Here is a 26,169-nt window from a genome sequence, read left to right on the forward strand (position 1 = left end):
AACTACATCTCTCTCTCTCTCTCTCTCTCGTGTGTGTTTGTGTACGAAGTACAAAATCAAAAGCAAAATTTTAACATTGGAAAACATAAACTGGTCGAAGTACAGGTATATATCAGTACAAAAACAACCACACCCCTATAGTTGCTGTAAAATATAGAGTGCCAATTTCAGTAAGAATTGCAAAGAACCGCTGTACATAAAGTATCTGCTCGTTGGAAAAAAAATTATCAACCCAGGTTCAGGTGGACTACATTGTTTTTCGAGATATCTCCCTTGATCTAATTTCAATATCTTTCGTGTATATACTTGTGAGGGCGAACAGAAGCAGCACAAAAACTACTTGGGCACTCACAATGCCAAAATGACTGATGCTGTTACCTATTTCCATCCAACTTCCTGTATTTTGTACCTGTCCCACATGCAAAAGAACAATATCAATTCAAAGCAAGAACACAATAAAAATATAAGGTGTCAATAAATTATCATAGAGTTTTTTTATCTTAATTTTTTCATCCTTCGTTTTATTTCAGAAAGTCGTAGCATAGGGACAAAAAGTTGGTATTCAAAGAAAGCTGGAAGTCACTTAAAGGCTAATCAACTTAATGGAGTTCCTATGTGAAACGACAAAGTTTACCATCAATTAGAATATTGCATTAATTTTTTTTAGAAATAAGACATGACTACTAGAAGAAGGTATCAACTTCTAAATACACCTATCACAAAACAAATGCACTTCAAAACAGATCAAGCATATGTTGGGCTTCTCATACTGGATGATAAGGGCTATGTAATGTGATTATGCTAAAACTATACAGAAGAGGCAGAAAATGTTACTGTCAATTGTCAGTTGTCCAGCCATTTTTCTCATTCGTTCATAAATACCATTTGTCACCTGAAATAAGTTCTTGATAATAAATCTGACAAATAAAACCATCACCATCCCATTATCACTCGTTGCTTGCTTGTATCATAAACACTAAGGGCAAATCGATGCCCAAGGCTTCCACACAAGCGGAGTCTAGGGGGTAATTTTCCTACTCAACCTTACCCCAACAATTTTTGCTGAGAAGCTGTTTCAATGCCTTGACCAAGCTAGAACCGTGGTCCATCAATCATGGCGCCAAGGCCGCCCATTTGGTTTCATAAACACTGATTACATAAGATCTCATAAAGCATGAAATATGAATATTTTTGGTAAATATCATAACCACTGATCAAGTAGAGCCTCACAAATAAAGAATGAATGTGCAAAATAACTATCATGCTGTCCAAGTAAATTCCATGTTGCATTTCCAAATTTCACATCCAAAACAAACATGGAAGTTAGAATTTTGTCACCAGAATAATGAAAATAACATAGGTTTCACCCAATGATGGATGTCAGGGAATCCAAAAGAATGCAGTCACACCAAACATAAAGACATTCAACGTTTGAGAGAGGATAGTGTGTACCTTGAAGAAGAAATGAATGGTCATTACGTCTGATAATAAAATAACAAGGAAATAGCACCCCATACGTGGAACTCTTGCCAACTTAGTTATTGCACTAAACGCACATCTGCATTTTCAGTTTGAACAAGAGAGAGAGAGAGAGAATATAAAATTTCATCAGAAAACTGCAGAGAACTTCCAAGTGAAATAAAACATCTTTTTGGGGAAATTTTATTTTACAGGCATTAAATATTTTGGGATTTCTGAGAGAAGATGTAGATCATTAATGAGTAAAAATGGACTGGGTCCATGTACTTATTATGCCCTGCCAGAATTGCAATCCTTGGCTCCCTACAAGATAATCAATTCTGAAGTTGGACCACTACGGAAGAAATCCCACAACACAAGGATTTGTGTGTTTCACCTAAAGGCTACATCCACTAAGGAAGTAATTGCGCAACATGGGGAAAGTAAAGAGAAGAGATTCAGCCCTCAATTTGTGTTCTCCCTTCTCAATACAAGAATACATCTATTTACCAAAAAAAAAAAAATGAAAGAAACCCAGAACCAAGAAAAGACAAAATTTCCCTTCCCCAAAGATGCCCAAAAGCACCTCTTAACAGTTTGGGGCCCACAGCAAATTGATTGGAAGCTTCTGAAATTCTGAAGAACAACAAACAAGCCTTATCCCAACTAAATGCGTCAGCTACATGGATCCTTGTCTTCCAATCAAATCTATTTGAGGCCAAAAATGCCCACTGGCAGTGGAGTCGTGGACCTTGGCAGTTTTTCGGCAATCCAGGTGCATTTAGACCCCCAAACAGGCCCAGGAAAACTGGTCTTCACCACAACAACTACGACTTCTCCATAGCTCCATATTAGCTTGTTAGAAATCCTTTTAGTTCTGCATCTCTGTTTTTCTAGTTCTAACAAATTCAAATCCATCTGTTGTGTGTTTGAATCTTTATCCTATTTCTGGCCTATATTTCTTTGCTTAAATTCCATATTCTGTTGGCATAATTACTCTGAATTCTGCAGATATGTCCTTCAATTAAAATAGACTAGCTGACCTGTCTTCTAACATATGTTTCTCTATTCATATATCGTGAGCACAAACTTTCTCTTATTTCTGACTTATTTTTATCTGTATCAGTGATCCCATCTATGCTAGGTTCTTACTGATTCTTTTCAATACCAGCCATGGCATGTATACTTACAGTCCCTTCCTTTCCTGATAAGGTTATTAAAATTTTCTTCGGTACAAAAGAATGCTTGTTCTCTTGCAGTCTCTTCCTTTTCTGATTTTATTATGAGATTTTTTTTCAGTACAAGACACCAGTTGTTTGTTTCCATCTTGTAGCTAGAACAAATGGATTTTATTCTGGAAATAGGAGAAAAGTTGTTAACTTGCAAAAAGACCATAGTAGGAAAGAACTCAAATTGACTAGTCTTTTCTAATATAAAAACAGACCTCAGCAAATATGCATAGATCCTGATACCAGAATATGGAGTTATGGTTAAGTCCTAGTGCTACCTTAAAAACTAGTAGCAGATCTAGAATTTCAGAGTGAACAATATGAGACCGGTATGTGAAATTTGAGTATAATAAATCAGTAATTGTAAAAGCTATTGAAGGGAAGTACAGCAGAAAATTGATCAAGAACAAGGCTACTATGGATGAGACGAAACAAGTAGGACAAGAAAAAGAGTAGACAATTAACAGATAGTACCTGATTTGGACTTTGGAGTAGGATTCAAGAAATAGAAGAAAGAAGTTGGCCAGAGGAAGAGCCTTCATTGACGTGTGCACAGCTCTAAAGCTCGAAAACTCTTGGGAAAATTTTCAATTTCCATTACTTCTTAATTGATGGGGTGAAATACACATATCCCTATAAATTTCCAAAGCTGACTGACTAATAAATAGACTCATAATCACTCACACACAATGTATACTCGAAACAGGACTAACCCAAAAACATACCTTAAGCCACTAATCATGTAATCTAACTAAGCCTGATGTATACTCTTATAACTAGGCTCAATACAATTGATAACCCAAAGAGAAGTGATCAAAGCCCATAGAACCCCCATTGAATGGCCTAAAAGTTCACCTTCTTGAGCCCAATTCTAGACTGCATGGAAAGTGCCTAATAGGACAGGTGGTCAACATACTCCCCATTGCCCTTACACATGAATCAATGAAGGAGATAACTCTCTTCCATGGAGCTCTCTCAAAGTAGCACTCTAGTTTTCATAGGGTAACCTCACATTTCTTTATAAAATGGTATGCAAAAGATTAAAAAGGATCATTGCTTAGCATGCGGCCTTATTGCATTTGTTTAAAGCTGCAAGAATGTTGAAACGAGTAATGATTAATACATTCCAGCAGACATGGCCAGAGTCAAGCAGACTCTGGCATATATGTTTATATAACAACCGAATACAAGAAACAAATAATGCACTTCAGGTGGGAAGCCTTTGCACATGCTCAGATAAACAGTCTAGATAGAACTGTTAATAAAAAAGTGGCAACTACTTCTCTTATCACCCCCAACAAAAATTGCAAATAGCCTTATCCCAACTAAATGGGGTTTGCCACATGGATCCTTCCTCTTCAATAAGCTCTATTTGAAGACATACATTAAAGATGCCTAAGCTAAGCATATCTTCCTCACCATTTCTCTGATGATTCATTAAATCAAATTGCTCCTCCCTACTGGGGTATCCCAAGGTCCTATTGGAGATGGATGTGCAACCTTAAACAATTTGTTCTAGGCCTATCATGAACCAAACCTACTCCTAGCCCAGCTCTAATATGGTCATTCCTTACTTTTTCCTTTTTAGTTTCCCCACACATCCATCTCAACTTCCTAATCTCCGCTCCTTTATTTATATGGAAACTTCTTTACGAACCAAATATTTCAAACCATACATCATAGTTGGTCGAATGAAGTCCTAGAAAATTTCCTTCTCTTAAAGGGGTGCATCATCATGCAACACCCCACTACTCTAGATGCATCTCTGCACTTCAGTAAAGAGCAAGAGAGGGGGGGGGGGAAGAGAAAAAGAAAAAGAGGGGGAGGGGGTTTGAACTAATTTAATCCCTTTGGGCAACATTATCATCTATGTTACCATCTTTATTTATAATTAAGCCCATACATCTAAATAATTACTTTTTTTAATCCCCTTCTCCAGTCTCCATAATTTTCACCATATCATAATCCATCCCAACGAGGCTAAAGTTAAACACCATATATACTGTTTTACTTCTACTTATCTTTAGACCTTTTAGTTCAAAAGTTGATCACCATAGCTCCAACCTGGAGCTAATTCCTGCTTTTATCATATTCATCCAAAACAATATTTTCTCTTTTGGGCAATCAAATGAAAAAACAAACACTATCATCTATGAAAAACATACATCGAGGAACCTCCTCTTGTATATCTCTAAGTAAGTCATCCATGATAATAAAAACAAATAAGACAATTGAGGAATCTCCTCTTGTATGTTGCAAATGAACTTTAAATACAAAGAATCCTAGCCAAGAAATGATGAACACAAGAAGACAAAAATCACAGTAGAGGTAATGATTAACTAATGCATCTTCTATCCAGTGGGAAAAAAATGTAATGTGACTTCCATTCTCCTCAAACTAAATTTTTTTCATCTATTTTAGTTTCTTTTGTTGGCTTCCAAACATAGCCTTAATTTGATCATGTAATCAAACATGAATTTCAGACCACCACTCTCATTAACCCAATATACCATCATCATCCAAACCAATAAAACAACTGCAAAAATTAATAAAATATAGATATAATCACAAGATCCTACTTACATGACAAGCATGAACGGGATGAACAACTTGAATATTAGTAGGGCTGCCATCAGAAATGGCTGCAACAAAGAGTAAACCATACAAGTCAATAAAGGAAACCTAAAGAGGTATACATTGAAGTTGTCAAACAACAGCCTATACTTACACTGAAAACTGTGATGAACCGATAGACAGACGAAATCTCAAAGCTTGCGATACTAGCAAAGTTACCCGTACCAAAAAATGCTACATTAAACAAGACCAACTACAAAACAGGGATAACTGGAGTTACACAATGCCATGGATGAAACAGTCGGCAAGACAGATGCATAGGTACTCCAACAAAGCAACAATTAGAAGAACAACATGCACAGATGCCATCAGATTCTCAAAATAATACAATAGAATAAAGATGTTGAATGTTTGATTTCACAACGTATCTTCAAGGAGGTTCAATGACTTTTAGGTCTTAAATTTCTGCAGTGAACTCAACACACTTCTAAAAGCATCAGATGGAGCTTACTCAAAGCACATCAAAGTAAAGGAAAAAATTAGATTCATGAGAAGGTCAAAATTTAAATCTAAACAATATCTGATTCTGCATTTATGACCAACAGAAAAGAACTGTCTGAGGATCACTGATGAAATTGGGTAGTTGTCCAAAAAAAAGAGCATTTTACACTTCAGCATAAACTCTGGACCCAATTTCAGCTGCTTTTAGTTGTAGCATTTCAACTATAAAACAAGGTAACAACTGAAATCAAGTTCCAACTAAATATCTCAGAAGTATGAAACTACAGGCCTCTGAATTGACTAGAACCCTATGAAGCACAGAGAACAAATAGATAACAGTGTAAATATAGGCCGGAGTCATGAGACCTGATAAACATTCTGAATTTTAGCTCAAGAGCATAAAGAGACAATTGAACAAGTGCAAATTCAACAGAGGTAATAAAATTAAACCATGTTAGTACCACTGATGCAGTCAAGATGTCCAACTGAGCCATGAAATCTTTGGTGCAAGGTCTGGTTCTATACTTCTATGGGACCTGGCTTTGTTAACTTGAGTTTTCTATTGGCCACTTCTATAAGTCCAAACGATGGGACTTAGGGGGTACATGAAACTAAGTAAATGGATAAGATTATGCAGGTCCCTTGTGGCATTCAAGTTAGTTTTATTCTAAAAGAGAGTTTCTAATAAAGTGTCTGAGTTTGTTTAGGAAAGTTAACAATCACTATTGGAAATTAAAGTACACCACTGACTCGTTATTCCTTCAATTTTGGATTGCACATTTTTTTTTTAACGAATAGACTCTATTGAAAAGGGAAATGATATCGAGCTATTGTATTCTCTCTGTTTTATTTGGCCTTTCAACGCAGCTGACTTGACTAAGTTCTTATCTCAATTGTTTATGATCTTCCGGGCGTCCCGAAAAACAATCGCGCCAACCCGAGAAGCCCACCATACTTCCAACCCCAAACGGCGCCCCGATTAATAACCCCCGGGGCGCACGAACAGACCCCAACCCGATATTACGTACTTTAGGGCTAAATTATGGGTAAAATAGGTTACATAAGGGAAAGGACATAGTATTTATGCACATGACCTGTTGTGCATTTTGTGTTAGTCCATGAGAATGTTTCTTGAAATTTATCGAAATGGCAGGCTTAATTTTTATTTACTAAACCCTTTTTTTTTTTATAATAAAAGGTATCTGTTAGTGAGCTATATAAAAACAAACAAAATTTTTCAAGAAAGGTATATAATAATCTGAGAGGATAAAGCATCCGTCAGAATTATTTCTCTAGTAATGCCTCATTTTCTTTGATGATTGAAATGATACACTTACATGATAATTATTAGTTCATTTATTGTAATCCTTGTTTAGTGGGAAAGCTCAATGGAAGCTTATATAAATTGACAATTAACATTATATTTTGATGTGAATATTTCTTTCCTATCGTATGTTTCTCTGCATGCTTTTGGCTGTCTATTTGTTGTTACTATGTGTTCCAAAATGGTGGTTTTACCATTGCCTAGATGTGGTTTTTAGCTATCATAGTTGGATTGGTTACTAACAATGGCTTTGAACCTAAATATGTTTTTGGCCTTTAAATGTGATGGTCTCAAAGCAACCCATGAAAATGACAATATTCAAAGATATGATGGAAGGACCTGCAAATAATGATGTCATTTTTATAATCACAGTTGTTGGACATTCCTTTTTATATATCTCACTTCAATTCAATTAGTAAGTAGACCATTGTTGTGACTGATAGATGGTCATATGCCATATAATGATGGATATCTTCTGTGATTTGATCAAGGATGTATGGTAGGTTCTACGACTAAGACACCACAGCCAGTCTATGGGAGTCTTAATACATTGGGGCAATGCACTACCATGCAATTTAAGATGGGGCCAGACCAATGTATTGTAGGAGTGTATCAGGATTTGGGGTTACTATCATAAATAGTTATGATAAGGTCCCTATAGTTAGTCTATCTTTAATTATCCTTTTTCCACAAGAAAGATGAGGTTAGAGAAGGTTTTGTCCCTCTATTTTAACCTGAGCACTCAAGGCTTAGATTGATCATCTTCAACATAAGTGTGGTGTAAAATACTGTTTACTCTTGCCCTTGAGATTTTTATATCGTGTTCTGGTTTCCTGTATGGGTTTCAGTTAAGAGTTTTTAAAAAAAACTAAAATCCTTACACCACACGTATGTTAAAGGCAATCAATTTAAGCCTTGAATACTCAAACCTGCAGAGAGACGAAGCCTTCTTTAACCTCATTGTCATTCTATTCCTACATCTTTTTAGTGGAGTAAAGAGAATTAAAGACTAAGTACCTATAGGAACCTCACCATAACTACTTATGATAATAACCCCAAACCCTAATCCTCTTCCATAATGCATCGATCCGGCCCATCTTAAATTATATGGCAGTGCAGTGACTCAATGTATTGAGACCCCTATTGATAATTAATCATAGTAAATTATCTAAGTTCATACATTATCTAAGATAAACCTAAATATCTCCCACTTAGGCTAGATTAATTACTCCATTAAAATCAATCAAAGTAGCTATCTCCATCATAAAACCTGTTTTAATCCTTGATCCAATAAACAAGTCTACCAATATTGAACAATAGCAAAAAAACATGCCCCGTCATATGATATACGACTTTCTATCAATCATCACAACACTCTACTTATTCACTAAACATCTAATTAAGGAACTTCCAACAATTGTGGCCACATAAACGACACTATTGCTTATAAGTCCTTCATTATACCCTTGAATATCATGGTCAATAGACAATCTGAAACTTATGGCTAAAAACCACATCCAGCCAATGGTAGAACCACCATTTCCAACACCACACAACAACAACTAGATAACCAAATGCATGCACAAAAACATCCAAAAGGAAAGCAATTTTCACAGAAAAATATGGCTTTTTTTTAATCAACATTAATCAACATATAAACTTCCACTGAGCTCTCCCATTTAAACAGATATTAAGGGAGAAAAAAAAATGGTGAACCTAGTGTCGAAGGCTTCTACACAACTACACAAGCAAGTCCGGGGCTATTAAACAAACATTACAACAAACAAATCAACTAGTAACTATTAGGTAAGTAAATAATTTCAATCATTAAATAAAATGAAGCACTACTAAGAGAAAGGATTTTCTATGATACTTCATCATCTTATATTATTATTTCTTGATGTCTTATTGTTATATTGGGAGTATATGCCTTTCTAAACATATGCTTGTCACTATATAGATCACTAACAGATTCCTTAAATTATAAATCATCAATGCTAAATATATAAATAAATATATAAATAAATAAAATTGAGCATGCCACTTGGTAAGTTCCAACTAACATTCGCATACATAAAATGCATAACTAAATCATCTGTGGAAGTTATGCGACTTTTGGGTTTCTCTTTTCGGTCTAATTATTCAAACATGTGTATTTATGCTTAAATAGACAGTCCAAGAAGTTTCATGCAAAATTTCTATTGTTTAAGGCACAAAAGAAAATTCTGTCAATTTCAGCAAAACAAAGCCAGTTCTGCCCCATTTCACTGAAATTTTCTGTTTCAACGGGGTTTGAAATTGGATACCTAGCTGAAATTAAAACGCTTAGTTAAGATATTGCCATATTGTTAAAAATAAAATAAAAAAATTAAAATAAAAAAAAAAAAAAAAAAAAAAAACATTACAAATGAAACATAACATGGATTAAAATATAAAGTCCACCAATTTCCCAAAAGCTAATCCCAGCTGGTCCAATATGATTTCTTTGTCCACCAAAGCAGAAACCTAGAAACAGGCATGTACCGGAAACTGGTCTTATTCTGAGCAACAAATATGAATATCACTTACAAAGATCAATGGGATTCTCAGATCGGACAACACTAAGCATCTCTCATCATGATTAAGTAGGACATTATCCTCCACTGTCTGCAATGAAGTAGAGGATAGTTTTTCCTTGCTCAAATAGCAGACTGCACACTCAAACAATATCCATGCTATAAGCACAAGACCTAGGGAACCATAAAAAACAGCTTCATATCTGCAAAACAGGTTGATAACAGAAAAGGAATCAATACATGTACATAAAGTTCCATCATATCTACAGTACAGCTAAGATAATAATACGTGGCAGCTCGCGAAAAATAACTACCCAATGGATAGAAGTAGAAAAGAAGGTGCAAAACCCAGAAAGATAGAAGTAAGTCGATCAACAAGGCCAGTTGATGAGAATAGAGGGAGAACCAAAGAAAAACCTGCAAGAAGCAACGAAATGTAATGAAAACCCCTTTTGTAGAAGTATCACAAATTAGCACTTACAAATGCTTCAAATCATTGGAAGTGTTCTTTTTTGGATGAATAAATAATTATATTAAAGAGAAAAGGACAAACAACTAAGGTCTTTAATCAGAAGACCAAAAAGAGGAATTGAGACCCCAGGAGACAACAATAAGCTTGTTCATTGGGGTATCATCAACAGGGGGATGGGGAATAACTAACAGTCTAGAAGAAACATTGAAATAGATGGCATTCCAAATCGTATCGATAGAGCAAGATTTGGAGGTCTATCTACGGAGGTTGCATTCCCAACAAAGGTGATGGATCAAGGCACAAAACACTAGCTTTCTGATCCGATCGCAAATGGAAGTTCCTGAAAAGTTTCTCAAAATCCAAGTCCAATCTCGCTCAAACCCAAAGGAGTGCCTCAAACATGACCAGATGGTATTGATGGCTTTTCCCCAGATAGATGTGGAGAAAGGCAAGATAAGAAAATATGCTCAAGGTTTTCCATGCCAGACCAACAGAGGATGCAGTTGGGGTTGAAATGGATGTGGTGGCCAATAAGAAAGGATTGTGTGGGGAGGGCGAGGTTTAGGGCTCTCCACAGGGTAAGGGAATGACGGGGGATATGGTTTTTTAACCAAACCAAGGGGACCAGGGGGGTTTGGGGTTGTGGGATCTGAGAAGGTTCCAAGCCGAAGTTGAACAGGAGGAAGAAAGAAGTGGATCAAAGACACAGCTTTCATGTCCTACAATAAGTAACAAAAGTTCCTAGCATAAAGAGAATCATATTTCAAAAATGAAATCACACAAAATTATTCACATTAAAATTATTTGTGATTTGTTTTCTTAGCCACCAACATATGGTGGAATTAAGGAAAGCCTCTACAAAATGTCTGTACTTTGTATCACCTGCAAACATTACCACAGTAATACAAAAGAGGGGGTGGGAAACTGTGGGTTCAACTATAACGTTATAGAGACAAGTATGATTTTTGAAACTTCTCACTAGTAGAAGCAACAAAAGAGGAAATGCTAAGAACATACCTGCTACAGTCCAATTTATCAACTGGTGTACAGTATGTAGTTCTTGATTCTGAGTTCTATGGGCAGTAGTTAATGCCACCATCACCGAAGACAGAGCAATGAGGAAAGCCTAAATCAAAATTTACAGAAAGTATCATGCAGAGAACTGTTTGGGAAAAACAAACTTAAATTTCACAAGATCCCCACTACCAAAAAATGTTAACACATTGGGTGCACCTTGATACCTGCAATTGGAAGAGCATTGGAAACCCAATGATCTTTTTGTCACAACAAAGAATATGTAGCCAATACTCTCTTTTTCTGGTACTGGAATCAAACCATCTAGATGCTACTCCCATGAGGATAAACATAGCTCCACTAGCAGTTCTGCAGGCAAAACGATTCAATTTACAAACGTTTGAGGAAACAAACAATAGCCCAAGCTGCCACTAGAAACCCTAAATCCCCAATTCCCTTTTTTGAGAAACATTAAACCCTAATTCTGGTCAATTCATTTTTTTTTTTCTTTTTTGGGATGTCCTGTCTAATTGGCCCTTCGTGCTGTCTAAGACTACATCACCACCCAAACCTGACAGAAGATAAAACAGAAGAAATGAATGATGAGAGTGCATCATCACTTGCAGAATGCCTTAGACATAACACTACATAACATGTCAGTTATTTCCAATAATTATGGCTGTAAATAAGGGATAATTTGTTGAAAATATGAATACTGAATAGAAAGGCTGCTTGTAACCAACGGGGGTTGATCCAAGTGGTAAGCAGCTTGGTGCGCTTAAGCAAGGTTCCGGTATCGAATCCTTGTGGATGCAAAAAATTCCCGCTGGGAGACTCACCCACCACAGCCAGGTGTGCGACGCGGGTCGAACACCGGTTTATAAACCGGGGTTGGCAAACCAAAAAAAAAAAAAGAAAGGCTGCTTGTATTAAAAATTAAGGGGGGGGGGGGATAAGTGCTTATAGTTACAGTACATATCCTCAAACTGATCCCTTTATACAATAAAAAGGACAACCAGACTATCGATCAAATCTGAATCTCTGCAAGATCCCTTTGTAATTCATTTAATACCAACCTAGGCCATAAAACTCAGTCATCAAGTTTTCAACAAGAAAAAAGACCACAGAGAAGCATTAACCAACATGACTTACACCAACTTTGTGTTATCAGGAATTTCCGCTGGCATAAGAGTGAAAATTGACAAAAACCAACAAGCAATCCATGCAAATACAGGTATCATAGATCTCCCAGGTAAAGAGCGGAGAAGATAAACAAGAGAAATCACCCCAAAAATCAGGAAACAGAAAGTGTAAAGTTTTCTTTCCGTGAAGCTATGCACCTGCATGAAGACATAATAAAATTAATAAAATATGCAAACCGCAACCTTCCTTTATTTAAAGCAGCAGTTAGTGGCAAAATGTTTAATAAAAAGACAGATGTCAATACCAGAAGTTCAAGTATGAATATGGACACAGCAGAAGTGGCAAAAAGTTTTATACTCGAACTAAATTTGCTGGCTGATAAATGTCTCCACACTGCCTTTAGAAACTGCCTTTCACTTAGTATCTTTGTCCACAAGAATACTGTCATTGCAACATATGCATGGTAAAGAGGAGGAGAATGCTCCAGAAACAGTACAATGGAAAGTATACCCATCAACAGGTATCCGTATAAATATACCTGTGAAAGAGAAGAGATTCTAAAGCAGTTAATATATAGCCAAAACCAATAAAATAATTAGATAGAAATACAAGACCAACATAAAAATTAAAAGATCAAGTAAAATGATGTAAAGAGATCTTGGAAACAGAACCACCTAACTCATGGATCTCATGAGGCAGACTCAGTGATGCACTGCTACCATAAAAGGTGATCTTTAGCACAAGATTAAACATTAAAAACTTAAATTACCAGTATTGAGGATCATAGAATAATTTTAAACAATTGAATGCATAGCTTTGCAGTGAAATAAAGGGCTGTAACTAGTTCTTCACATGCAAAGGACATAGAACAACCTACAAGCATAGCTCTCAGAGTCAGAATATACTTAAACTGATCATTTGTAACCAAGTCAACTTCCATTGCTCCCAGCCACCCCATTAAATCATAAATTACACTAATAGGAGGAAAACCCCAAAAATATACAGACCCCTTTTATGAACTGTTTTTAAAATTCCCTTGACTGCTACCAAAGGTGAGGGATGCACCAAAAGAAACCGAGGGACAAAGAGCATATTCTTCTATGCCCAGTAGACTATCCTAATAATATACATCACCAAGGATATCATGTTTAAGATCAAATAGCGTGTTTTAATAAGATAAGAAAGGATCGACCGAACAAGCAGAGAGGTGCTTTCATGGTTTTTTCACTTTAATGCATGAATCTGAAGTTAGAGACAGAAAGAACCCAAGCTGAAGAATTGTTTACCTTCCGGTAAATCCCTGCACCCTCACCTAATGAAGGACTCGTTTGGTTTGGGCAGGGTTGCTCCAGATTCGAATTTTTCTGGATAAGAATATGATTCAATTCATTTGATGACCAGGCTCAATGAAATAGTGGCAGTTCTCCTAGTGGGGAACACATATAAAGGAGGTTTTAAAGCTTGCAACCTCGGAATTCATGAAAAGGCCAGCTGCAGGTCATTTAAATGGCTTAAGCGACAGTCATTGGCAGTGATGCACTCTCATTCCGGTCATCTGGGCACATTTAAGGCCCAAATGGCCCTCAGGATGTTTGACATTTCGCACAAATCGAAACCAGACGAAGAATTAACCACTTGGAATGTGGGGGGCCCCCCCAAGGGCCAAAAGGAAAGGGGGGGAAATAAAAAAACAAAAATATGCTTCTCAAAATTTCTGAGCATATTTTTGTCATATTCAGTTAGCCGACAAATGTCAAACATCCTGAGTAAGGAGCACCTCACTGAAAGGTGCGCCATCAGAGCTTAGGGCTACAGTATGTGTAATCACATTGCAAATATAAGAGTCTAAATCAATCCCAGAAAAGGTGAAACTAACCTCCCACTAACATGGTAGACTCAAACATGGGCTACAGTCCCATGCTGAAGAGAGAGAGTTTGACCCAGGCGAGGTCAAAGACTTCCATTACAGCACAAACTCCAGAAATAAATGGCTACAGGACTCCAAAATGTACACATTCTACTAAGAGGCAGCGGGTGGCAGATATGGATTCATTCACTTCTCAACTAGCATAGGGCCTCGTCAGTTCCCCCTCTACAAATTCAACTGCTGCTTGGACTGACATAGACAATAGAGAGTTCGCTCTTGCTCATCTCTGGCCCTCCTCTGTGCCCTATCACCTTTTGCAGGCGACCCTGTCATCTAACAAGTTTCCGGTAGCAAGAATACAACAATTAGTTGCAAGTCCAAATTGTCTAGGTCATCTTAAGACTGCTCAGGTCTTTTGCCACTTCACATTACTAATGAACAGAAACAAGGATCAAGATATGAAAAACATCGTCATTAGAGAGAGAGAGAGAGAGAGGCTTTCAGATGATCAACTAAATGCACATCTCCATGGCTTCTTCATGGCAACAATGGAAATTGTATCTTTTGTACTTTTGTGTTTTGGGTTGAACAACAAGTACATAAGCCCCGCTCCGATCTAGCCATTAAGCAGGAAGAAGCTCAAGCATATCCAAGTCACGAGTCTGAGACAGTAAACTTGTATCATTTCCAAATCCCACCAAATCCCAAAGACAACCCAACTAGATGGGATCAAGAATGTACAATGCATCAGTAAGGTCATGATATAGCATCCACCAACCAGAAAAGCAACTTATACTGTTCAACACAGCCAATTAACTACAGATGGTCTTTCAGTAATCTATGAACACAAAACAACTTATTATATATATTAAGTTGATGTCTGCTTACTCTATTGTTTTTCATCTGATTAGCTGCATCAGCATATTTCCTGTAGATGCTTCCTAGTGAAGTATATGACTGCAGTACATGGAGAACAAGATAGGCCATCCAACCAATGTATCCAAGTGTAACTATAGTCATCAGCTTCAACCAGTCATATGTTTGAAAATAGTGAAGTCCTTCCACTGATAAACTTCTGAGATTTTGGGACAGCTTCATTGCATCTTCATAGTCTCTATTAGATATTAGATCTTCAATCCGTTGTAAAACAGAGGAATAATTTTCCAATGGTTTGAAAGGCTTGAAGTACAAAGAATGTGACTGCTTTATATCTGGTTTTGTCAAGAAAATACAGGCAACCCCAAAACTCTTAAATTAGAAAATAAAAATTGGGAAAATAAGCACCTAACTGGGCCATGGGGCATTTGAATCAAAGTAATAAATAATGAGGAAAGGGGTTTTTTATTTTCTTTTTTTTTTTTTCTTTTTTTCTTTTTTTTTCCTTTTTTTTGGGGGGAAGAGGGACTAAAAGATATTGTGTACCTTGAGATATAGGTAAATAAAGACTCTTAGTACATCAATTATACTTGAAAAAAACCATGAATTTTGATCTGTCAATTTATTTTCAGACTATAGAAATGATTGATTACTTATTCCCTATAAGGGAGGGTACATTTGGAAGAAATCAGAATTTTGGGGAGAAAAAAATGCATAAGAAGGAGAAGAAGAAGCAGATGATCACAAAACCATTGCTCCCATTCAACTATTGTACCTTACAAGTAGCAATAAACAAAAGTCAAAATTCTATTCATCAAATCTGCACTTGCTTGGTTGCAAACTAATAATTAAAACTCTAAGCAGAATTCAACCTTATGTAAGACAGTTTCTAATGTCCAGCTTCAGCTAATTCGATTAATAAAACAAAGATATCCTGTCAAACCCAAAAGTTGATTGGAACCGATCAACTTCATTTGAATAACCAAGTTGTTTCAGGTCAATCCAAGGCAATGCACCTGCATTAAAAGGCCATCATACCAAGAAGATGAAACCGACCCTAATCAATGGATTAGGGTCTTCCTCCCCTCGATATGTAGTTTCCTGGTCTTGGTCTCACTTCCTAAATTTTTAGCATAGCCTTACCCACTCAACAAGTCACAACCCTTGATGTGCTTGCCCCACCACTGTCAGGACTCCATTCAGGTACACTGTAATGACCCAGCCCCCTTCCCCTAACATGACATTATCTGCTTGCCCTCCAACAATTCAGTCAACACTTCGATTCAAGTGGATGGCAGCCAGCGACATATCTCAGTCAGATCAAGAACAGTGTTAACCAATCCACCGCTCAACTAGAAACATGGACAGAATTGCAGGAGAGGAGGACAATATCATGTCAAGAGGGCTGGATTACAACCATGCATAGGGGGTTTCCTACACTAGAGATTTCTACAGAGTTATAAATAAATAAGAAGGGCATAGACCCTCCTACAGTTTTAATTCATAACTTTATGCCTCTGCTTTTGAAGAAAGAATATTGATGGGAAGCCACTAGTGAAAAGCTGGTCAAATTTTAGGAGGGGCATAGTCTCTTCTTCTTTCCTCCATAGCTTGAGCCTCGTGACAACATTATGCTTTGCTTTTTTCTAGTACTACTTTGTTCAACAATTTCGCTAATATGTTGCACCGATTTCTAAGGTTTAAGGCTTTCAGAAATCAGAAACCATTCTCACTCGGTCTTCTAATAATGAAGGAAAAGAGTGCCCTCTAAACAATCTAAATATATACAACAGACTGAGACTGCCATCTCAACAGTAATATAAAGGATACATGACTTGCGAAGGAATTGATTGAGAATTTCCTTTGCGTTAGCCAGTGCAGCTTCAACTTCATCTTCCTGGACAAAGAAGGGCAAGATCCAAATCACTTTTCTGCACCAGTTACTTTGATATGCAACCAAAAGACGGTAAAAAAATAAAGCCAAGTCATCATGAACTGATCATTTTTAAGCTTAAAAGTTAATGTATGATACAAACCTCACTCAAATTAATGTAATCCAAGGGCAAATTTCCAACTGAGTTAACAGGACATGGCAACCCAAGAAGAGTCGACTGCCAAAATTTTAATGGGCCTATCAGAACAATACAGTTCAACAGGAACAGCGTAAAATTAACTTTTTATAGAGACAAGCTTAAACAGAAGTAAAATGGAGATAAAGAGAAAGTAAACCATTAGTGGTGCAATATCAGCTTGGTTTACATCCACCCTTTCCAAGCCACTGAGACCCCATTCAGTAGGAGTCGGCGTGTCATGCATATGCTCATCAACAAAACGAAAACCATCATCTGGATGACTATTGTGGACCGCTCGTTTGGGATATTGAACTCCTGCTCCCCAAGCTACAAGTGGAGTATCAGTGTTTGAAGGATGTCCATCTCCATGACTTCCTATCAGTAAAACCATTAACATATCAGCATCTAAAATACACAACGGGCTGGAAATTTAGAATTCGATGTGGGTGAAACAGTTGCTAGATGAGCTTTGGGTTTGAAAGTACATATTCTATGCAGTTGTGCTGTGATGGCCAGCCTGGTAGTCATATTGCCTCAAAATCTTGTGTTCCATGAAATAATAGAACACATTGAAGTAGATTGTCACTCTGTTAGAGAAAGCTATAGCAAGGATTCATTTTTCCCAATCATATTCATAGAGAAGAACAATTTGCATTACAAAGCTTTTGGGAGGTGCTAGCAGCAACCATAATTGTAACAAGTTGGGTATGATCAATATCTATCCTACAGCTTCAGGGGGAGTGTTAGTACTCAAGTCTTTTTTTTCTATTCTCTTTTTCTTTTTTGGCTTATTTTCCTAGTTGTTTTTTTATGTCATTATATATAGTGAATTAAGTGGAGCTCCACACAAACTGAAAAAGTTCCAAGTTTACACAAACACATCGATTCCCATTTTTCATCTTTCTGTTATTTTTCTTCTTTCGTGTTATTATTTCCATATACCAACTAATGAACTCCTGAGTTTGAAAGAAGGGTTTCGGATCATTATGAGCCCACCCAGACGCAGAAATAGGTCACTTTGTAATGGCAGTGACAACTGACAATCTGGTAATAAACCATGACTTTCAAGGGGTTACCTGGTAGGTAAACAGGAAGGATATAAAGGTAATTCTTATTTATTGAATAGGGATGCACTCAAAGGATTTATAAAAATAAAAAATAAAAGAGAGTAAGGAAGAAGATGAGGGCAAATTGCAAAAAAATGGGGAATTAGTGTTAAAAAACACTCACAGTATGAGGTTGTCATCAACCTCTTGAACCAGGGGCTGTGGGGGAAGAAAACCACAGGAATGTTGCTTGCTGGCTTCAGTGTGAGAGAACTCTTCAGTAGTGACCCAATAAATGGGCAATTCTAGGGACCAGTTGCTGATACAACGTCCTCTTGGTTCCAACAAAGAAACATCACAGATAGTAATCACCATTTGGACGGGAGACCTGCAACTAAAGGTTGATTGCAAAGCAACAAAGTGGTGCTGGCAGCTGGTCTGATATAGATTACTTTATTCCAGCAGGACTGGAATACAAGTATCACAGGTAAGATCAACCAGGATGTTTAAGGTTTTAAGTTAACCCTTACGTTGGTAGATGAATGGAAAAGGGAAAGTCAATCTTGTTCATCCCAGATTCACACCAGAATAGGGTCTGTGCAAGGACAGAGCTTAGAGGAAGAGAAAGATATGGAAGAGAGGAAAACAGTCATACCAGAGAGACAAGAAGGGGAAGGGGACAACAACCAAGCTTCCCTGCCACAGGCTTCAACTAAAACAAGCTCAACTCAATTGATTCTCCATGATCTCCATCGGCAGTTACATGGTGATGAAAAAGAAAGAAATTTATTCTATGCAGGACAGTCAAAACAATTAGGGAACTAAATCTTATGTCAACTCTACTCCCTGATATCAATATTCATCTGGTTTGACGAAAAAAAGGAGAAAAAAAAAGATCTACCCAAAAAATAAAAGAATAAGGGTACCTATCCCAATAGAGAAATAAATACAATCCTAAATATCCTACAAGACCAATAACACAATTTCAAAACCCAGTTTTCAGCCTGGGTCTCCAATTGTGTTCATCCCAATCCACAGAAGCAATACCAAATCATATCTTCTACTTCATCTGATTTACCCCTAAATCAAGCTTGTTAAGGTGCCGCCTAGCGTCCAGGTAGTTTCTTTGCGGTATGTTGATTGATGTCTCCTTGTTGCCTGGAAGCCTTGGTTGATGTTGCCTAAGTTTTGAAGCCCCCCTCAACTGGCTTGATTCACCTTACACTTTGACAACCATGCCTTTATACAGAAGAGGCCCATCATATCAAATAGACCCAAAAAAGAAAATGTCCAAGGCTCATAGAACCACGAGCCAAAAAAAGATGCCAACGTCGAGTTGGCCCATCTGGGCACCCTTACCTGCTTCAACGCTGACTGCAGCAGTGAGGACTAGGGAGGAGTGATATATACAGCTAAGATGAGTTAAGGAGACAAAGATAGACCCAAAGTGACTTGAGAAGCAGTACCAAGAGAAGATATGAATGGCCAGAACAAAATAACTAACAGAACCTTAAACACAGTTTAATAAAAAAACAAAATCCATGTAGCCAACCAATTTAGTGATGAATGTTTTACAATCAAGTCGAGTTCAATGTCCATTTTGGAGTAGATGAATGTTTTACACACAAAAAACAACATGACTCACTTCCCACAGCTTGGCCATATAATGCCTAACACCCACAGGATGAAATCAGCAATTTCAAGACTCAAGAGCATCCTAGAGGGCATCAATAGGATATCACACACAAGTATATCCCTAAGAATTCTCTCCACAGACTAATTCATATGCAACATAAATTATCATAATCTCATTCATCTCTTGTTGCTCTATGCAGTTTTTCATGAGTTCTAAACTGCTCATGGATGATCTTCATATGCTTAAACAATGACAACACCTACTCTCAGTTCATAATAAAATTCAACCAACTAAAGCTAAAATATAATTTCATAAGATTGTTGGGACAATGTTATCCATTACTCCTTTCTCATTAATCATAATTGGGACTTAAAAAGAGTGCCTTGACTTACCTTACTCAGGCCATTACTAACACAGAAAACCATGACCTTTTTAAGAGTTTCACACTAGAGAGAGAGAGAGTTCAGATCCCTCACCTCCAGTCTGGAAACAACACCATTCTCATTTATGAGGCCAAAGTTGCCAAATTCAGGGAAATGCAAGGTATTGTCCAACATGTCAAGAAAATAATCAGGCTTAAAGTCAACTTAGAAAAAGTGAATCTATATATTGCTAAAGAAAATAGGGAAAATTTTAAGGACATCTGATGCAACCCAAGGTCTGGCCAGTCTTCAGGATCCTCTCTGATAGAACCAGCAGTGCTTTAGGGTTTAAGACTTTAATCTCACTGTTTTAGGTCTAATCTTTGTCAATTCTCAGGGAAAAAGATTTCTTTGTTGATTCCAGGTTCCTAACCACTCTATATAGGGTATAATTGATGATTGCAGATCCAAACCATCTTGCATCCATTGATTGACTCTCTGTTTGATTGCTGCTGGATATTAATGTGTCATATATACACCTTATCTCTGTTCGCTTAATCCATCCCGTTCATCTTTTCAGTCATCCAGTTCATTCAAAAAGTTCCATTACATTGGGTACAAAACAAGAGAAACCCAAACAGGGACTGTTCTTCAAATAAAAAATTTTCAGGTTAGATCCAAAACAATCTCAGAATATATAGCTAATGCAAGAGAAACTCATATGCCAGGTGGCAACAGTACCCAATCTATTGTACAACACATTTGCTGAAGTTAGCCCAATCAGAACTGAAATGGAATTTGGAAATTCCTTGGCCATTGAGATCCCCACCTCCCTCTCCAACCTCAACCTCTGGCATCTCACTCTCTTGGGAAATACTAGAAGGGTATTTTGATCATTTTATATCATAAGACATAGAATAGTTCTAACAAAAAGGGGGCAATTGCCAATTTGGCATAGTTCTGGGGTGTCTGAAATGTGCTTTTGGCCAATTATCTTGGGGTGTCCCTGAATTTTGCCAAGAAAATAAGAAGGAAGCAAAGCTGGCTATCACAATGACAGAGAACGAAAGCTAGCTAGTGCTGCTGCTAGCGTATGATATGAAATGGAGGCCTGTCCTTTAAACTTGTGTATCCAGCACTCCTTTATTCAAAAGAATGCACCGAATCAAAAATTTTGCTCTTCAAACTTCAGAGTATCAAGAGATCATAAATGAGTTTTCTAGACCTCCATGATCTTTGGGACATTACTGGATCATTTTAATTTCTTAATCAGCCTTGCAGCAATCATGAACAAAGTATGTTGTTCCACATAGGCATGTACAATTAAGACAGCAGCAGCCATTCCAAGAGCAAGCAGGATACAGAGGATGAGAATTCACATAAGAAAAAATTAACAGATTCAAGAAAGAGTAAATTGAAGATGACTCCTATTAGAAATAAAAAAAGGATGCCTAAAAGATTCCAAACCTTTGTCACTCATTCCATGATCTGCTGTGAAAACATAAGCCGTTTGATTGTCCTTGAAGAAATCTTCAAGAAGATTATAAACTCTTTCGGTTATATGATCAACAACTTTAACATTATTTAGGTAGATTGATGAATATGGCCGGTGTGCATGACCATTTGAATCACAACCAAGTAGGTGCAGAAATATAACCAAGTTATCCTGTAGAAGCAACTGGCTCAATCCAGGATCATCCTTAGACTTTTTCAGAAGGCTGTGGAGCTGTTCAAATGACCACTCATCCAAAAAGGATGCATCTGCAATGAAAGTATTACATTCACATAAGCATGACCAGAAAAAATAAACAAACAAAGCACCAGATTCCTAAAAAGTACAAATAGCATCAGTAAAACAGGGAATGGTATTTGTTGCCATTCTGAAGCCTGGTCATTCCTCTGAACTGGTTCCCCTCTTTAAATCAATCAACTATGTCACCATACTTCTCTTTCCATCCAATCCCCCGGTTTCCCTGCCCCTACAGAAGCTTCACACACCAATATTTTCTCACACTTGCCACATCGCTTGTTGATCCCACCCCTCTGAGTCTACCAATAACGGCCCAGAGCCTGAGAATTGTCGATACTTCTGCTAGGGATATAAATGACTCCACCCCCAGGTGTCCCCCCCCAATCCCCCATGTCTGCCATGATTCGAGAATTTGGTTTCAGAGCCCAACTCAGTCAGCCAATAAACCGAGTTGGTGCCCTTTTTTGATTGAACTGAGGCCATGTTTTGCTGGGAAGAACAAAACTAGGGCAAAATACCAAGATACTACTCATATCCCAACCTGCCTCAGAACCTCCAAAAAGAAGGGGCTAATGATCTCTCTCTCCTCATACCCGACCCCAGTTTTGAAGGGGAGGGAGGGACAGAGATTAATCCATAATACAGCTACTAAGGTTGTTTGGACTTTAAGTTTTCAGTTGCATTAATGCAGGTACCCAGTCAAAGTGCAGAACCAGAGAAGAAGCACAAGTTTCACATCCATCCTCGCTCCTTACCACAGTTCAGCAACTACCAAATTGTTTTTGCAATAAGAAATGATTAGCAAAAAGAAGCAATGATACATAGACTAAAGTCAAAATCCTCAGGTACAACATACACACAATTCTCTCTCTCATGGCCCACCCAAGGATCAAAGCTCATTTCTTTTGAGTGTTGCATACAAAAAGTAGTACTTACTAATAGGTGATTAAATTGACATATGGTAGGCATGAAAGTTTGAATATTGATGCCAAACAATGCCTCAGAATAAAAAATGAGTGACTATAAGAAGTATGGATGTCACAGACTCATAATAAAGGACAAAAGAGTCCAGTAATACCCTTGTGTAAAATTTCAATTGAAAAAACAGCTTAATTTGCTTGAAGGTTTTGCACATGTTTTAGGTTGTTTTGGTTTTTGTAAACCACACCTGTTGCAAAGTCTTCAAATTCATGAGGATACGTATTCCAGGTGCTGTGTGGCAAAGCACTGCAGAAGATTGGAATAATATCTGGACTACCAAAAGCGAATGTGTGCTGGCTTCTGTTAAATACGGAGTCAAACTCAACAGGATTTGCTTTCCAGCCTGGAATGAGGTGCATTTAACAGACAGGACGAGTCAGTAGCCATTAGAAAGTTAGGTAAAATAAATAGTAACTAAGAGCCAGTTGAATTTGTTCAGAACAAATAAATTAATCTTCTATTCTTTAAAGCATAGACTTCAAAGAAGCATTCCATTGAAGGGGCCAATTTAAAACAAAGAAAATCTGGCTACCAAATATGAAGGGATCAAAATTTTGATATATGCACCATGTCACTCCATGCTTTGGTGCCCTGATGTCCTCTCCAATTAAAGTAGTCCGACCGTCCAGCGGGTTGTTTTAGTTCCAAATATGAAAGGGTATGAGAAATAAAAGAAGGGAAAAGGATGGAAGATTAATATGGTACCTTTGGTAACTGCACTAGGATCCTCATAGAAGCCAGCAATAATGGCAACATGACCAGGCCTTGATTCTGTTGGAGGGCGAGCATGGGATACTCCCCAACGACCTAGGTCTTTAATCACACTCCTAAGGAAAGGTGCTCTGAATTGCCCCTCAGAATCTGGCTCAAAGAATTTGTCGGCACGTAAACCATCAGCTGCAATTCCATTTTGAAACACAGTATCAATGAGCCCTTGCCTTATAAAACCAACAATTTTTAATGGATGAATAAAATCAAATAATCCTAAAGTCAATGGTTCAACAAGCACTAGCAGTAACCAGTTCCGGACCAACTTCACTTTCCATGCTAAAGGATGAACCCAAGACTTTAACATTTTCAGCATAAAAAATAAAAAATAAAAACGTGGCTTGGTGAATATTGTGCATCAGCATGAAGAAAAATCTATACTTCAGATCCTACTTTACTTCAAAATCTAATCTCTCTCACACAAATTCCCGGGACCTCAGGGAAAAAAGTGTTCGAATAATTACAGTATGACATGAGTTTTGAAGCTTCACATAATATAGGCAAGTGCAAGGGAACCAACGCATTCAATGTGCTGTTTTTAAAAAATGAAAAAAAATTACTAAGAGCTAACTACTAGATTATGAAGAGCCGGCTATGCGAATCAGCACCTACATGGAATAAAGAAACGATAACAGATCAAATCCAGGTGGGATCAAGATGCCCTTATCAAGTATAAATTTGCACAAAGAGAGCAACACAAATAAAGGTGAACTAAGAGAGTAGAGAAAGATTAATTATGGAATAAATCTACAGAAACAGTTGAAGGGAAGTGCATACCAATGATGAGAACAAGACGCTTGGCGGGGGGTTTGAATCGAGGAGTAACTGGATCCATGCCATGGACAATGGGTGTCTTGAAGTAAATGTCGAATATGCTAAGCATGTAAACTGCGTGGAGTACAACGCCAAGAACTACGAGCCATCTCTCTTTTCTCTTCAACGATAATCGCTTCGATGAAATTGTTTTGCCTTCTTCAACACCTCTGCTTCCCAAGATCCCATCAACTGCTCCCATTTTGCCTTTCTCTTACCACACCGTTACTCAATATTCTGTACCATCGAGTCTGGACAGTGTTTTTGGATCTCTCTTACCAAATGCAAATCTACACGAAAGCTCGTCGTCAAACGGAAACCATGACCTATTAAGATTTCAAATTCTTCGGCATCAAATTGTAGAATTCTTAGGGGCTTTTTTGTGAATACGTCTTTTGCGTAGGCACTAGGCACGGCAAGGATCTAGTCTAGGGCTCCATATCCCTCAAGAGTCAATATCCATCTCCCAACGGCCTAAGCTGGGAAACCAAACCAAACCGATAAGAATGTTTTTTAATTTTTCCACTAAAAGTAGAGCCGAATATTCTAAGTCCAATGTTCGTCGGGTTAGAGTTTGAAATGTCACATAATGGTTCTTAAAGAGTTTTGAAAATTATTATTGTAAGTCTATAGTGGCTTATCATAAGAAGACTCTCATACTCTCTTAACTATATAAAATTTGAAGTTTTATAGCAAATAATTACTATTGGGGATTTTTGTTTGCTCTGCACGGATATCATCCATGCAAGCGTAATGTTATGACACGTCTTCTTCATATAATTCTGTAGCTAATTTTATAAGATTTTATATTATGAAGGCATGTTTGATTAATGAACTTATGGTTCATAAAATTAAATGTTTGGTTAAACTAATCCTAAATATATGGAATGAAATTCATCTTGATTTTGTGAATACACAAATGTTTAGCACTTTTATAGTTGAATTTTACCTCTTACCTATAAATTTACTGTTGGTGCAACTTAGACTATAATTGAAATAGTTACAAATGAAATATATTACTTACAAGGGGTGTGACATTTTGCTTGACCTTTGTGTGAATGTGATGCACAATGAGAGTTGTACACTCAATGTATGAAATGCATGCACCACTCGACTCTTTCAATTACCTCAAGCTTGACTTCCATAATCTTAATAAACACCTTAGTATGTTTTTTCAAGGTTGGGAGAGGGTGGGAGGCAAAGCACAATTGTTTGCTTGTGATTTGAGAGTTTAAGATCACTTGAGGAAGTAGTTGATCAAGTATGAGATTCAACCATCTCAAAATTGGTGAATTGGGCTTAAATAGATGGTCTTTTGAGTGCCTTATTAGCCCAATCCTCTAACAGATAGAAAATAGACATAATTTTAATTCAGTTTTTAGTCCAGAAGGACGTCCGACAAGACGGTCACTTATCTGCGGTAGCCGTTAAAGGCTAAGTTGAAACCAAACGGAATTCCGTCTGACTTTCTGTGACCTAATAGAAACTAGACGGACGTCCATCTGTAGCAAGTCAAGTATGGGACTTGGATTTGGCTTTGGATTTTTTATCTTTTTTGTCAACCGTATGCCATCATTCACCTTCCTATTACATTCTAGAATAAGTATAGTGACATGATTATATACAATTACATGAGAGTGCATATGGAGGTGTCATAAGTCCTAACTTCATCTAAGTCTCGATCATTAAAGTTCTTGAGTCTTCTTGAACTCCATTCTTCATGATCAC

The 26,169-nt window shown here is 37.3% G+C and overlaps 1 protein-coding gene across 1 annotated transcript; it reads right to left on the reverse strand.

Annotated features, from left to right (window-relative positions):
• Positions 1-10: 10 nt before the first annotated feature.
• On the reverse strand, positions 11-24,926 carry LOC149020498 (sulfatase and phosphatidylinositolglycan class N domain-containing protein). Its single transcript, XM_089148655.1, has 18 exons — positions 24,406-24,926; positions 23,566-23,757; positions 23,048-23,203; positions 21,597-21,890; positions 17,243-17,460; positions 17,050-17,124; positions 16,844-16,910; positions 15,026-15,348; positions 12,575-12,808; positions 12,280-12,467; positions 11,355-11,496; positions 11,131-11,239; positions 9,956-10,058; positions 9,655-9,844; positions 5,416-5,514; positions 5,271-5,329; positions 1,453-1,558; positions 11-409 (listed from the first exon to the last, which is right to left on the reverse strand). The coding sequence occupies exons 1-18, from the start codon at positions 24,641-24,643 to the stop codon at positions 248-250; spliced, it is 2,955 nt and encodes a 984-aa protein (XP_089004781.1). The 5' UTR covers positions 24,644-24,926; the 3' UTR covers positions 11-247.
• Positions 24,927-26,169: the final 1,243 nt, after the last annotated feature.

The sequence above is a fragment of the Hakea prostrata genome, chromosome 3, assembly GCF_041222555.1.
Source record: "Hakea prostrata isolate BN-2017 chromosome 3, UWA_Hpros_2, whole genome shotgun sequence".
NCBI lineage: Eukaryota > Viridiplantae > Streptophyta > Magnoliopsida > Proteales > Proteaceae > Hakea > Hakea prostrata.

Bases quoted from the DNA above. Each gene is read 5' to 3' on its own strand.
- LOC149020498 (XM_089148655.1), bottom strand. From the start codon at position 24,643: ATGGGAGCAGTTGATGGGATCTTGGGAAGCAGAGGTGTTGAAGAAGGC. The intron at 16,911-17,049 runs GTTTGTATCATA...TTCTTTGTCCAG, and splicing joins ATTACATTAATTTGAGTGAG to GAAGATGAAGTTGAAGCTGC. The intron at 410-1,452 runs GTACACACTATC...CATGTGGGACAG, and splicing joins CCATTCATTTCTTCTTCAAG to GTACAAAATACAGGAAGTTG.